Here is a 16,149-nt window from a genome sequence, read left to right as displayed (position 1 = left end):
GTCACATAAAGAGGAGGACCAGTATTTAAAACTGTCTAAAGTAAATCTTTTTTAGCTTGTTATCATCAGTTGGTGGAATTTACTATCATAGAGTATTGAGGTGATATTTTAACTGAAGAGGACTAAAAAGTTTATGAATAACATTCATAAATAAAGGAACCAAAATATACAAACCCAAAAGAATTCTCTTAGTCCAAGGTATAAATGGTAATAATTTGGGGGAAAAAAATTCAGCCATCTCATTTTCTCCCCTCAGTGTTATGTTGTCTTTTCAGTATTTTTTTTAAAGACTAATTTTTCTTTTTAAATTGATGACAACAGTGCTTTTATTTATAGTTTATAGTCCCAGGCTAGCATGTTTTTATCACCTCTGCTTTAATGCGTGTATACGCATGCATACAGAAAAGAAACACACTATATTTCTAATTCTTAAGTATATTTTTTTTCTGTCTTAGGAAGATGATGGAAACCTAGTCTTGTAGGTTCCTTTTAGCACATCATAATGTATGTTTACTACAAGTATTTAATTTCTTTGTTAGGAGATACGGCATTGGAAAGGGGATATCTTGCTTTCCTTTTTAAAACAAACTAAGGCATTATGTTGATGTTTTAATGTGAAAGCTAGTGTCACCTTTGTCACAGTTGAAGTCCAGCTTGCAACAGTGGTTTGGTTTTGGTTTGGTTTTTTTTTTCTTCCCTCTTCACAGCTATGCAACTTCATTGGTATCAGTGGAGTGTGTATGTGGGATTTACGAAGGCAAGCTATAGGTACAGGAGACCATTTTCCTCTCTAATCAGTAAAGAGAAGCGAACTGCTTTTAGGGTATTTCAGTCTGAGCAAAATTCATGTGCTGTTTGTTTTGTAATAGCACGTGAACTGAGGGAACCCATTTGAAGGTGACGTTACCATTGCAGAGGGTAGAATGGGAAGATGGGGAAGTACCACCTGAGATTCCAGTCCCAGGTTCCAGGACTTCTGGGGCTTTTTCGGTCTTAACCTATGAATTTCAGGGTGTTCTTTTGGATCTGCATTTCTGTCCTCCAAGTTGCCTCAGCCACTAAGGTAGCATTGGATACTTTTTCCCTGTTGCCACTGGCTTCATGACTTCCAGTGTTTTATCTCAATAAAAAAATAAATAAATAAAATAGACATTCACCTTAGGGATGGGAGATGCCAGTCCCTATCAGCTGGAGTAGAGGCTAAAACCAAGCCCTCCCATTTCCTGAGCAAAAGCCATAATAATCAGATTGTGGTAGAAAATGTGGGTGGTTATGGTACCTCAGGGTGTGCTAGGCAGTGCACCGCTGGGGAGGTGGCATTCCACGTTGTTGGGGTAAGTTGAGACACATTACGTGATTGCGGTTACTTGCAATGCTCTATGCAACACCTTTTTACAGAAATATGAATGCAGGTTAAACAGCTCTGTCTGTGGGTGGGATTATTTGTAGTACATTTTAGCAGTGTCTCTTAGACTCAGCCCAGATAGACAGCATACTGAATCACTGCTTAGATGTCCCAAAATTGAAAGCAGCTCAGTCCCTCCTTCACACTGGAGGGACATAGAATATTACCTGCTAATTCCAGCCAGCTCTTAATCTTTCCTTTGCACAGTGAGCTGCTTCATTCTCAAGGTGGTGCAGGAAGACGGGGTAGAAAAAGAATCCCAGAAGAAAAATTCTGTAACAAAATGACACAGCTAGCTCACACTTATCTCCAGTGTTACGCTAGTACAGCTCACATAGCATAAAACCAGCATGACCTAGTGATAAATTACTTTACATATATGCTAGTATTGGTTACAGATATTCATGGATGCTGAGGTAGCGCTAGAACAAATGAGTCCTTACTTGCATGGCTTTATCAAAAAGACATAGGAGGACAAGAGTTAATTGCAGTCAAGTGCTGTATTTTTATATTCTTAACTTAAATGCTGTTTTTCTTTCATCATTTTCCAAGCACTTTGTGGTGCTCCTGTTATGTGTTTACATACTTAAGCTTAAGTGCATGCTCTGCTCCAGACTTTGAAAGGTGTATCAGAAATGGTGGCAGAAACTGTGGAATTTTTTGCAGCTGGTGTTAGCAGCTGGTGACAGCTGCTAATTTTCCTCACAGAGGAGAGAATGTCTGTAAACATCCTTGTTAGTATTTTGGGGGCTTTTTCTGCTCTTGAAGCCAGATCCAGCTTCCACTGAAGTTACGGCTTGAAGCAAATACTTCTTAAAGTAAATATGTCAGTAGGATAGCATTAAAGTGTAGACAGGAAAGTTAAATACTCTGTTAATGTCTATAAAAATGTAACTGTGATACAGATCTATATTTTGGTTCAATTTCCCCCATACCCTGTTTCCATCATCTATATTCTGGTTTAGATTTAATGGCAAGAGGCAGCCTGTTGTCTGATACGCTTCATTAGTGATTGTTGTAGATGATTCAGAGTATGCATACCATGAGAGTTTGAGTGTACTGGAAATGTGTGGGCAGTAGCTTGCTCTCTTTATGTGCAAACTTGATGTTGAACCAAATCCATGTACAGCTGTCAATATTTCCTTCTTATGAAGTAGGAGTGAAAAAAATAAACCCAATAGTGTGTGGACAGACTGTATTTGGTAGACTATAGGCATTTTCATATGATTGTTATCATTTATCAGCCTATTTACATTCCAGCCCTTTTCCTGAAGTGAGAGAGTGCTTTAACAAAATACTGGATACCTGAAAAAGAGACCAAATTTAGTTCTGGACTGAGTGAATTGAATCTGAATTGAAACATTGAAGATTAATTGCACTTTATTTGGGGTGAACTTGGTTTGGATATCTTTTGATTTTTGCAATTCTGTTTATGGGCTACATGTACTAGTGATAAAAGTTACAGTATAAGTAAGCTTTTGTTGAGCTTTAAGGCTGTTTTCTATCAATAGTGAAGCAAGAAAATTTTTACTAATGAAGTAAAACTGAATCTTCATGAGCCTGCTTTTTTTTATGTGCCTTTTTTGAGAGTAAATCCATTGACTTAAATCCGTTTATCTGTTTGTCAGACTAATTTATGCAAACAATGTTTGGTTTTCTTCTTCCTTTGTTCTGTTGTCAAAACTGTTCTCCAGCTTTCTGCCCACCACACGGATTCTCTTCCAACACTTTTTTTTTAAAGATTTGACTCTCATGAACGTGCTAAAATAGAGTATTAATACTGAGGTTGCACATTTCAGTCCCAGTGACCTCGAGAATGATTATCTGTGGCCTCTGTGGGACCAAAAGCCAATGTGTCTGCAGTCAGAAAGTAACACCCACCCACCCCCAACACCTGCATGTACATGTATTTGGGCTCTTGTAGTGGGGGGGATTGGGAACAACTTTGGCACCTTATTTATAACCATTAGATTGTTTTAGAGAAATTGCTGACCATGACACAATTCTACCATTTCACACTTAATGCAGACACGCTAAGCCACACAATTTGTTAGTTTTAATTACTTCCACGTAGTTAGTAATTTTGAGTAGGAGAGTTTCACGTGGGCTGACACAGAACGCACACATTCACAAGACCGCAAGCTCAGGCAGCTTAATAGCATTATAGGGGACAACCTGGTAGGCACAGAAGTCTTAAAGAACAAGATAAGCATTTAGTGACTCATACTTGCAGTTGTCACTAATTAGCTAAAAGAAAAATTTCAAATAATTGTACAAATACTTGGTTGCCTTCAAAAATAGCTTATTGTTAGTTAAGCCACTCAGCTTGAGGAGTCACTTATCTTCCAAGGATTGCCTTTTTTTTCAGAGGAAAAGCATAAGCATCTCAAAAGTGGTTTTCATATTTTAACAGGTCATGTGGACGGAATTGCCTTGCCAGAATTTTCATCTTCTTCTTTGTTGTGCTATCTTAGAATCTGAAAAACAGCAAATAATGGACAAGCACTATGGCTTTAATGAAATATTAAAGGTACTGAATTCTTAAGTATTATTTAAATATTAATTAACTTTTTGGTGTTAATGCAATATGTTTCTATTTCATGTTGAGGAAAAGGTGTGTACTGTCTTGTGAAGGGTTAAATGTGAAGTGAATGTCCTCTGTGCTTTCAAAATCATTTATTTGATGTCTGTGTTTAGTGATAAGATCATTAACAAATAGAAAACTGTTCTCCTCCTTAGACTACTGCTTAATATGTTTAATTTTTGCTTTTTCTTCTGTAATCTTAGTTAGAACTTTGAAAATGTGAGCTGGGGGGTACCTAGGAGGGCTAGATAGTTTGTCACATTTAGAAATACCATGGATTCTTCTTGCAGATCTTGGATACTGGTGAAAGCCAGCTGTTGCATACTACATCTTTCAGTACCCATTTGTCAAAGCAAATAGAATATGTTTAGCACTTCATAGATTAAGGGGCAAGCTTATAAGGTGATACTTATTAGCAGTGCAGTACAGTAGTAGTGTATTTCACAACAAAGCATGTTTACCATTTATCATGCTTACTGTTCTTTGTGAATGTGTTTTTAGCATATCAATGAACTGTCTATGAAAATTGATGTGGAATATATACTCTGCAAAGCAGAAGCAATTTCTATGCAGATGATGAATTGCAAGGTAAAGATACTTTAAATATATCTACTGTGAGCGTTTATAGGTAGTAACAGTATGTAGCTGGCTGTAATTATACATGTATGACTTGCGAAATAACTAAATGCCTGGGTATGATAAAGGATGTGCTGTATCTATACAGCACCTATATTCTAAAAGTCTATAAGCAAGAGTGTTTAATTTTATAGAGTAATATTGTTCACTGGGGGAAAGCTGGATTATGCCTTTTGGTCATGATTTCTTAACTCTTACTAGATAACCTCAGTACAAGTAATTTGATGTTCAGTGTGCTTGAGAAAGATGAGGTGAAAGGTGCGTTGCACTGAAAGCATACCAGACTTATTAGGGAGAAACCAGTCGTCACTCAATAAAACTAATTTCAATAACATGAAGTGTAATTATAATAGTTGTTTAGACTTTTATTTTTGTAATGAAGATTATATTGCTGATTAGGAATTGATTCCTCAGCCTGTCCTCTTTGTCTTTTTGAAAAGCAGATCCAGACACTGGTAACTTCAATGGAACTAATGCTGAGAGATGCTTTCAGTACAGCTAAATTCAAAAGAAAAAATACTTATGGGGGGGGGGGGGGGGTGTCCTTACTGTTAACTTTTTAAATTTAATAACAGTGTTTTTTAATGTTTATATTTTTTCCCCTTCTCCTTTCTAGGAATTGCCTCAAGCAGTTAGTGAGATCCTGGGAATAGAAAGCAGTTCTGTAACACCAGATTCAGATACTGGAGAGGATGAAAGTGGAGCTGTGTTGAGTTGTCCTACGTCATTATACCAGAGTGTCTCAACACCTGTAATTGCTGCCAATGGAACAAGAGACAGCACTCAACAGATGTCTGAGACGCAGAGCTTGACACCTGCGTAATTACAGTTGGTTAAATTGAAGACAGACTTTTACTGAGCACGTTTTTTTCAAGCACTTGAGAGATGGATATTTAAATTTGGTGTTGATTAAGCTTTAAGGTTGGAAAGAAAATCTGTACTGTAATGCTCTTGCATTAAAGCTTTACAACATGACTCAACTATTTTTGTAGTTTCTTCTACCAAAATAGCCTTTTGTTTTCAATAACATTCCTTAATATTTTTGTAGCCAAGTGCATTTTCTTTTTGCTGGTGAACTGGAAATGGATGGTGATTAAGAATGAATTTGGAAATGGTGCATTTGCTGAGCTTTCACACGTATTGATCTAAGTGTGAGCTCTTTGATTTGAGCAGATTCATAATAGGCCAGCTGAAGCTGCTGTACAAAATTTTCAAGATTAAGAGATGCTCATGTGTTAAAGAAGGATCGTTTTGTAAATGAATGGGTTTTCCCTGTCTCAAATGTTTACAAAAATACTTCTAAGTATTTGTTGCTGGTTGAATGTAGATTTGAAGTGGACATTTATACTTACACAGTTTAATGTCCAAATACTGAATTTTGTGTAACTGGGAGTGGATGAACGGTATATTTTTACATTAACATATCTTCACTTTATATATGCATATATATATTTACACACCTACACACACTATATACACAAATGTTTGTGAATACTAAAAGGATAGTCATATTTTCAATATCTGAATAAACTTGACTGTTCATTCATATGAATCAGTTTGACCAAATTAATGCATAGTTCCAACTTGGGCTCTTTTTCAAAATTTTTCTAACTGAAGGTAACTTTCATGTGAATACATTCAGTTCTACACTTGAGGTAATTTTGCAATTGATTTCTTGCAAACTTTACTAATGTTTATCTTTGCTAATGTATTAACTGATCAATTAACTACTTACACTGTTTTTATGCCAAGATTATTTGGAGAATTAATAAGCAGGTTATAAAAAAAACAAACCACAAACCAAAATAGTAATCACAATTAACATTAATGCATTTTTTGTATATGCAAAAGGCAGTGTGAGTTTATTCCATGCCATGCTGATGTCCTTTGACGTTATGTGAAATTTAACATAACTGATTCAGTGTATTCATTATTTGGTAACTATTGTACATATATAAAATAAAAATCAAAGCTGATTTAGTGTTTTTAATTAAATCATATTTAGAGAAAAAAAATCTAGTTGTCTGGTTGTTGATGTAAGAACACGAGATAGAGGGGACAGCTAACGATGGTTAGTCCATCAATACTGTGCATGTGTGAGTAATGAAGAGCAGTGGGAATACTTGTTTATTACAGAGGGGAACATGCGTTTCATCTCTAGGCTGTTGATGTGTGGGATATGGTGGAGCTTTCTTTTCTTCTGGAGCAGTTTACTTTTACAAATGTTACTTGTACCATCTAAAGCAAATACAAGTAATATAAAAAGGCTTTAATAGATAAATCAAGTTGTTACAATAATTTGAGACCTGAATAAACTTCTCTCACCAGTTGTGAACAAACAGTGGAGAGCTGAATCAGTATAGATTTTGGTTTTAATATCGTCAGTGTGCTATCTCTCATCAGTTAATAAGAGGAGTCTTATGCGGTAAGAGTCAAGGATTCATGGCTCGGCGTATCTATAGCCTTTCATTTCCTGTCCAGGAAATTACTGTGAAGCATCATGCCTTTGTTCACTGTTGAGCATTGTGCTTCTTGGCAGTTCATTTAATGTGGCGTAGAATACATAAAGGCATTAGAACTTATGTAACCAACACTTTGGTTCCAATATACTAAGCAAGTCAGTTTCAGTATTTTTGGAGTACCTAGTTCACTTTGAAGTGTACTTGCAAAATGTTTTTGTCAGAAATTATGTTAAAATGAGACTACAAAAGGGGGGAGGGAAGTGTCTAAAACTCATGAATGCAATGGGCAAGTCTGTCAATTAACTATGCATGGCTCTGAGTTATTCAGGACATGCAGCCACAAAATTATTTGCAACATACTAAGTTCTTGAAGAAAATCGTAACTGACTGAACATGAATATTCAAATGTTTAGGAAAAGCATATTTAAGTGGAATTCTGTTACTTGTTAGCAATAAATTTCTTAGAATTACAGCTATGGCTGCTAAGAAATAACTACCAGCCCTTAAAGTTTTGCCTTTCCTTTTTGGGTATAATTGTTATCTTTTCCCTTCATATTAAGCACTCGGATGTCAAGGATGAGAAGGTTGCTCCTGCATTAACAGTGAGCAGCTGCTGTGGAAGCTTGGAGTAGGTAGGCTTGTTCCGCTTCCCAACAAGAAGATGAAACGCCCTTTGCAGCCGTTCGCTGTCTGTAGCTTCCTTCCTGCTGATAGGCAGCCTTGCAAAGAGTTGCAATCGAGAGGAACCTCCTCCTCCACCAAAGCGTTTCTGATTGTGAGGGAAGGATTTGGTCTAAGCTGAGACTGCAGACACTGTGAGAGGCCTTAATCATGATCACGACGGCTGAAAAAATGCCATGGGTGGGAGGTTCTGGATGTGGAATTATGTATTTGTTGTATGTGAATGATTTGGATTGCTTGGAATTAACAAACATGAATTAACTCTGAACACATTTTTGGTTACAGTTGTCAGGCTATAAAAGAGGCAATGCTTGTTTAGTTCCTGCAAACCTGTTTTTTGGTTGGTTGGGTTTTTTAAATGCTTGACTTGAAGATAATTATCTTTTGGGGGTGAGCATTTAAAACTTTGTACTTCCAATTGTAGCAGTATTCCAGTGTTACCTGTTCCAAAGTAAAAATTGCATTTATGTAGGTCTCTCCTTGAGAGAGATTTTTCACATTCTGCCTGTTCGGGCAATTTTATTTGTTTCAAAAGTACATTCTTGAGGACTTTTTCTTCTGTTTGAGGGCAAGAGGATAGCTTACAAAAAGGAGAATTGGCTGAAGCTTCTTGGAAGTTTGGACCAATGTGAATGTTCGTAGAATGGTTTTAATACTGGGAGGTTAAAAAAAAAAAAAACAAACTATAAAAGGATGATGCTGTACTTAATTGCCTATAGTAACCACTTAACACTTCAGCTGCATTGAATACACTTAGCAAATGTGTGTCTGTCCTGTGCACCTATGACTGTGTTTGCACCCAGTGAACGTGGTAGCCAGTGGCCTTCAAACCCATGTCAGGTGTGGAGGGTTTGTATTCATTATTGTGGGTGATCTTCCTAAAGAATATAAAGGCCACGTATATGTTATAACAGGTCCTGATTGCTTTAAGAACCAGATGTGGAACTACTGTGATGTTGGTTGTATTAGCAATGTTTTTGGTCTGATCTGTAGTTTAATTAAAATGAAGGCACTAATGTTAACAAGCTCAGTTTTGTCACTAACAAGTTTTTTCTTAAAACCTTTGCAGTTTTCTAGTGGACAAATTTAAGATGGCTGATGGTGCCTCTTCAGTTATTCTTTCTAGTTTTTCCTCACATATTACTATCTAAAATTCTTTGGCTCTAACTGGCCAAAGCAGTTGAGGAATCAGATTCCTCACTACTTTCAAATATAGTCTTGAGCACTGCATCAAAGCTCCATTGCTGAAACTTTTCAGAAAACTGTAAAAGGTATTTTTCTAGCTTTCACTTTTTGAGATGCTATTGTAGTTCAAAATAAGCAAGGCACTTTTCCCTCACTTTTCTGAATAACTTTCTGTTAAAAGACTCTTGCCTAACTTGAAAAAGAGTTTTTATTGTAAATTATTTAGCATTCACAGTTGGGACCGTGAACAAGTTTTGGTACCGCTAGCACAATTCATGCATCCTAGTGTGATGCAAATGAAGCCTTACCAAGTTTGGGATTGAATTTCTGTAGGTAAAATCTATGTTCTCCTCAAACTGTTCCTTGTTAAACAACAAACAACCAAGCTGAACAGGTTAGTGAAAAGTGCATCTGTGCATTGATTCACGTTACAAATGGGATTGGAAAAAAGTAATTAAGTGGGCTGCGTGCAGGAGTAATAATTTGATTAGGAAATGTGTTTAAGTATTCCTCAGACTCAGTTTTAGTCAATGTTCTTGTATAGATGCAACTTTAAAACTGAAGTTTGGTCTGTGGGCTGTAGAAAAGTGGCTGGTAACATGATTTTGTCTGTGGCTGGCTAAATATCAAAATGTATTTTTCAAATCCGTTGACTCTTTTCTGAATATTTCTAGTCAGTGGCTGGTGCCCTCTCTGTGTGAAAGAATCATGGTGGAGAAGTCAGTGCTTGTTCTTAGGAGAGAAATTCCATGACCTGCTCTGTGATGGCTGGGATTAAGGCAGGAAATCCTAGCCCTTGGTTCTGTTTGTGCAATTACATACCTATATCTACCTCAATAGTCGAAGTGACTGTCTGAGAGCATAGATAAGGTGGTGAGACACAGACACGTAACTGAGCATTTAACAGACAGATTTCATATATGTGTGCTATTATATTTGATTTCAAATCCTTTTTTTGTGGTGTTAAAAGATGAGTTGTGCTTCATGTTTAGCAGGAATTGAGAATGTCTGCAATTCAATTAAGTGATGTTATTGCAGTGCAGGCCTTGTGTAAATTAAGCTTGAATTTCATTTTTCACAAGTGGGGATTTTAATCGTAAATATTTTTTAGAGAATGTGTGCTATTTTTTTGCATTAAATCACTATATCTTTGGCACAAACTGAATTTTCTGATGAATTGCAAACAAAATGTATTGTAGGGATGTCACTTTTTGCCTCATCCAAAATGAATTTCGCACTTGAATCAAATATATATTTCAAACGGTCCATGTAATTCAAATAAATGAAGTCATCTAGATGGGTTATGTTTTGAAGGAATTCTATTATAGTATATATTTTGATTATACAGGCTACACGTATTCTACCTTAACATTAGTTCTTAGACTGTTTCTGTGTTGTTATTAACCAACTAACTGCAGAGCCCCATTGTGTAGAGCTTAAATTTTTGCCTGGGCTAGCAGTTCAGCAAATGGTGGTCACTTGGTTCCTCTCTGTGTGTTGTGGTTGACCCTGGGCAGCAGCCGAGCACCCACCCAGCCCCTCGCCCACTCCCCTCTCCCATGGGATGGGGAGAAAATAGAAGGCAGGCAAGAAGGTTCGTGGACTGAGAACGTGACAGTTTAACAGGGAAAGCACATGCTGCTCCTGCAAGCCAACCACAAAGAGGGTTTCATTCCTTGCTGCCCATCGGCAGGCAGATGTCCAGGCACCTCCTGGAAAGCAAGACCTCAGCACAGGTTCCTTGGAAAGAGAAACGCCGTGACCACGAATGTCCCTGCTTCCTCCTCCTTCCCCTGAGGTTTTTATTGCTGAGCACAATGGCATGTGGTATGGAAGATCCCTTTGGTCAGTTTGGGTCGGCTGTCCCAGCCGTGTCCGCTCTCAACCTCTTGCCCACCACTGGGGAAAGAAGCGAGAGAGCCTCAGCGCCGTGCAGGCACTGTTCAGCAAGGAGGACAGACACTTTTTAAGCGTCCATCTAGACCTGGTGCAAAAAGTAGTTGTATTACATATAAGCAACTTGTATTCAGCTGCTCTTTTGCTTGTCATAACTCAGTGAGATGCAACACCAGAAACTTTTCCAAAACACTCTTGGTGTATGAATTGGTCCAGGTGTCCTTTAAGTTATGTGGGTGCATGCTGCCTTTGGGCATTGGTCTTGGAGAGCTTCCACACACCTTCTGGTTTTGCTGTTAAAGAAACTGATGCAGGAGACCACGAAAGTCTTCAATGTACAGATACTCGGGTTCAGGGACTTGATCATTGCTCAAGCAGCAACAACAGTGCAACTACTGCTACCAGAAGTGGCAGTCCCAGTTCCTTGTTCTCTGCCCTGTGCCGCTACATCTTTTGTGCTGGTATGACTGATTTGTGCACTGTATGGTGAACCACATAACGGAGCTGATAGATTTCAGACTTAAGCAGTTCTTCTAACCAGATTGATCACACCACACGTTTTTTCACTGTGAGGTGTACACCTGAGTATATACATACAGCAAGTCTGTTAAAATCATAGATTTGCAGAATGGGAAGGTACTTTTAAAAGCTTGTCGATGATAGACTAGCTAGACTATCTCCTGTTGGAAGGCATGTCTCTCTTCTGCCAGATGCTTGTCTAATCTGTTTGGAGGATACCTTTGTAGATCCTGCAGTCTATTATGCAAGCACTTTTCAGGTGTTTGTGGACTTCCAGGGCAGGTGGAATGATGGCATGGAGCTGGTGATTTTCTGTTAACTTCTCACGCCCTTCATGGGAGCTCTGCCTTCTCTTCTAATGGTGCAGCTGGTCGCCTATAAGTAGCCCTCCCCCTGTTGAGATCTGTTTAAATTTTGTAACTCTACAGCATCTCTGAGGTAGGTACAGTTTGGGAATTGACGGGTGGTCTCTACACGGTCATTTAGGTTATTATTAAATAGTATAGGAGTGAGAGTAGGTACTGGTGGCTCTCCTGTTCTCTGCACCCTTCCATTTAACAGTGAACCCACCCCTTTGTCCGATCTATTGGTTTCATCGGGACCTGGTTTCCTTATCTGTCTTGTGAGAATGTTATGAAAGACCATGCCAAATGCTTCACTGCCATCAAGATGAATGACACGTATTGTTTTGCCTTGGTCCACAGGCCTGTCATAAGAGGAAATGAGATTTGCTTGACTCAATTTGTTCTCAGCAAATCCATCTTGACTGTTTAATCATCTGTTATCTTCCAGGTCTTTACAAATAATTTTGGTACTTCTGTTCTCTCAAACAAATGAAATTAGACTGGTCCATAATTCTTCAGCTCTTCCTCCTCCCCAGTATCTTCTTGAAAATGCATATAATTTTGGTGTTTTCCTAGGCTTTTGTCACTTGTCCATCCCATGAGTTCTTCAAATAGTTATTGATGGCAGAGATTTAATGAGCCTACTCTGTAAGCATGGTTTCTGTGCCAAGTCATTTGCTATGATCAGACTTATCCCAAATATTCTCCAACATTGTTTCACCTTGTTAAAAGCTAAGAGCTTACCTCTCTGCCCTTGCTATTAATCATAGTAGACCCCTGGTCACAGTTTATTCTTTTAGCAAAGAATTATTAAAAAAAAAAAAGGCATTAAATACTTAGATGATTTTAAGTTTTTTTCTGTTTTGTCCTTTTCTCATGTTCTGTAGTGGTCTAATACTTCAATTCTTCTGGCTGCTGCTGTATTTAAAGAAGAAATTGCTTTTGATGTCCCATACTGATTACTTTGAATTTTGTACCACAGCCTTTGTCTATGTGTTAACGTGTTACGCTGCCCGTATTTAGTAGGTTGGTCCTAGTTTTCCTCTCCGGTAAGCTCCTTTTTTGAATTGAAGGTAATGACAAACTAATGACTTACGCTACTACCAGTAAAAGTGTAGTAGAAGACTACACTTCCTCTACAGTAAAACAGTTACCTGATGAAACTTTGGGTTTTTCCTGAAGCAAGGAAAGAATTGTCTTTCTGCTCTAGGTTTCCTCCCCTTGGGGGTTGTAATAACTGAATTTATTGACGTACCTTTTTCTGAAATTGTCAGTTTCTGTTTTCTTCTCAGAACCTGTTTTTGCTGAAGATCGTGAATTCATTTTATGTTCATTCTCACACAGTCCACCTTCTGCATAATATTTTCAACCAGTGCCTCTCTGTTGGCTCAGATCAAATGTACCAGAGCCTCTCCTTTCATTGTTTTCTTCCAAATCCTGGATCAAAATTTATCATTTGTATTCCCAGATCTTCCTAGCCAGTCTATCATTTGGTAGATATCCTTTCCCAACAGCTACTGGTTGATTAAAATCCCCTTAGTGCTACTAGAACTTGGGATGGTTTTGCTAGCTGCTTGAAAACCTGTGCTTGCCATATCTTCATGACTTAAAAATTAAGTCTACATTCTCATCACAGATTTTTCAGCAGACCTATATATCACTCAGAGAAATGGACTTTGGAGTTGGTGTGTGTATCTCTGATAATCTGGGAAGAGATTGTACATCTTTCTTTCCTTGTTGAAGAAGCTCCTTTGGCTAGTCCACTTGTCAATTATTTCACAAAGTCCTTGTCTTTCTTACCAACTAAATTGTAATTTGGTTAGGTATTGAGACTGCTATTTTCTGCTTGTGTCAACATCTCTTGCATTAACAATAAGTGTATCTGTTCTCCTCCTTGCCCTTTTGACCTTACACTGAATAATGTTGTTCTTTTCATGTTTAGATCCTTGTGAAGTCCGTCTTTATTTATGCTTTTTTGATACTTTTTCATAGGTTCATTTCTTTCCCTGTTCTGCCACGTGATGACTTGAAAGTTCTCCTTCCTGCTGTAGCACACCTGTAGACAAAGACTTGGTGGTGACCTGGGAGAGCCAGCGGTAAATTCAGATTATTTCTTGGTGTATACTAGCTACTCTGCACTGTGAATTTTATCCTCCTGTTAAAATCAAATGGATGATCTTAAGGTTGCTAGTATATGTCATCAAACTCCAGTAAATGTTACAAATAGTTTTAAGGAAAACTGCTGAAATAGACAGTCACTATCTCTATGGGGGGGAAAATGGCTCAAACATTGAAAACTTCTCCCAAACTTGCTTTGGATTTAAACTTCCACTTGAGAATTCTGCAATCTTTTAAGCTTAAAAATTGCTTAGCTTGGGATTTCAGACAACAGGGACTCTGTTCTCTCATGAGAGGAGGAGAAAATATGTGTGTGTAAACTAAAGAGGATCTTGCAGTTTCTGAATTCTGATTATAGGTAATAAGATGCCTTTTGGAAGTAAAAGTAAGCTTATCTTGTTATTTCTCGCTATCAACATTAACTCCATTTTGCAAAGTGAAATAAGATTGCTGTGTGGCACCCTGTCCTGGTTTTGGCTGGGATAGAGTTAATTTTCTTTCTAGTAGCTGGTATAGTGTTATGTTTTGGATTCAGTAGAAGAATGTTGATAACACACTGATGTTTTCAGTTGTTGCTCAGTCGTGTTTATATCAAGTCAAGAGTTTTTCAGCTTCTCATGCCCAGCCAGCAAGAAAGCTGGAGGGGCACAAGGAGTTGGGAGGGGACACAGCCAGGACAGCTGACCCCAACTGGCCACAGGGGTATTCCATACCATGTGATGTCATGTCCAGTACATAAACTGGGGGGAGTTGGCCTGGGAGGATCACTGCTTGGGAACTAACTGGGCATCGGTTGGCAAGAAGTGAGCAATTGCATTGTGCATCACTTGTTTTGTATATTCCAATCCTTTTATTATTATTGTCATTTTATTATTGTTATTATTATCATCAGTTTCTTCCTTTCTGTTCTATTAAACTGTTCTTATCTCAATCCATGAGCTTTACTTTTTTTCTTCCGATTCTCTCCCCCAATCCCACTGGGTAGGAGGGCAGTGAGTAAGCGGCTGCGTGGTGCTTAGTTGCTGGCTGGGGTTAAACCACCCAACACACCCTGACATACATTGTAGAACAGATATTTTTGAATAGCTGCTTCAATGAACTTCCTTTTTTTTTTTTTTTTTTGTTAGGCAATTTTAAGTGTTGACTCGTGTTACATATACAGCACTGTGAACTATAGAAAAATTAGTTGAACTCTGAACAAAATCTGTAGTTTAGCAGTATTCCCAGAGCCATATGCCAGCCCTGTTGTACTGTAGCTAGAACAAAGAAGAAATAAACATTTTCAGTCCATAAATGTATGTCTTTCAATCTGGCATTGATATGGGAAAGTCCATCTACAAAATACAAGTTGCAGAAGAACAACTTCCTCTCCAGGGAGAAGCAATCTCTCTGTGGCATTCATGGGCAGGCAGCATGGTTAAAATAGTTGCATTTTAGTCTTTCCTGCCTGTCGTAAGTACCTGCTGACATAATGCACCTTTGTTTTGCATTCATGAGTCATCCTGAAGAGGTTACGAGAGACAGAAAACCTTTGCCATGCTCTAGTTACTGCATGGAGCTGTGATAGATAGTAAAGGTACCGGGTAGTAGGGTCAATGATTTGTGTGATGTCCCAGCTGCAGAGCTAGCATCTAACAGTAGATAAAATCAAGCTTTGTCATGCTGGTAGGAGAAAAGCCTGCTTAGCTGAGCTCGGTTTTGTCACTGGAGCATTTGGAGAGTGTTAAGTGGTCTCAGTCTTGTAAACTGACTGCAGGAACTGTGTCTAGGTATCTCAGGCATACAAAGTTCAAAGACTCTGACGTGCTTCTCGTTATTAAAAATAATGAATAAACATGACAGAGAATCTGTCTTGATAACTTAGGATATGAGACTGAACTATTGCACATAGACATGTTTTCCCCTAACTGGGAAAATGAAGTAAAACTTTGTGGGTTAGCAGAATGAAAATGATTGATTTGCATTGCAGGAGCAGGTAGAGGAACCAAATATTATTACAATCTTACTGTCAAGCAGAAGAAAGGATCCTCATTTCATTTCACACATGGGAAACTCTGGAGAAGTGAAGCTAAAAGGGTTTACTTCAGGCCTCCCACCAGTTCTGAGGCTGTTGTGAACCTGTCCCAGTCCTTAACATCGAGCATGACCGTCCATTTTAAGGGGGTCATCTGACTGGCGGTGGCCAGTTTAGACTGGAAGCTTTTGCTGGTTTTTGTTACTGGTTGTGACAAACAGTAAAATTCTGTGAAACTCCACGGGAGCTATGAAATGGTTGCAAATCTTCTGTTGTGCTTCCGTGTTGGTCTCTTTTTAAGAGCA

At 38.2% G+C, this 16,149-nt stretch overlaps 1 protein-coding gene across 3 annotated transcripts in view; it reads left to right on the top strand.

The window, feature by feature from the left end:
* The window catches only part of TBC1D15 (TBC1 domain family member 15), a 34,409-nt gene extending 28,809 nt beyond the window's left edge, over window positions 1–5,600 (top strand). For all 3 annotated transcript variants that reach the window (XM_069773553.1, XM_069773554.1, XM_069773555.1), the window contains exons 15-17: window positions 3,819–3,935; window positions 4,491–4,577; window positions 5,242–5,600. In XM_069773553.1, the coding sequence (XP_069629654.1) occupies window positions 3,819–3,935; window positions 4,491–4,577; window positions 5,242–5,448 (411 nt within the window). In that variant the 3' untranslated portion in view covers window positions 5,449–5,600. The remainder of the gene's footprint in view (window positions 1–3,818; window positions 3,936–4,490; window positions 4,578–5,241) is intronic.
* The last annotated feature ends 10,549 nt before the right edge of the window (window positions 5,601–16,149 follow it).

Source organism: Haliaeetus albicilla, chromosome 28 (genome assembly GCF_947461875.1).
Source record: "Haliaeetus albicilla chromosome 28, bHalAlb1.1, whole genome shotgun sequence".
Lineage (NCBI taxonomy): Eukaryota > Metazoa > Chordata > Aves > Accipitriformes > Accipitridae > Haliaeetus > Haliaeetus albicilla.
Note: the sequence above shows the minus strand (reverse complement) of the source record. Positions and strands in the feature narration are given on the sequence as shown.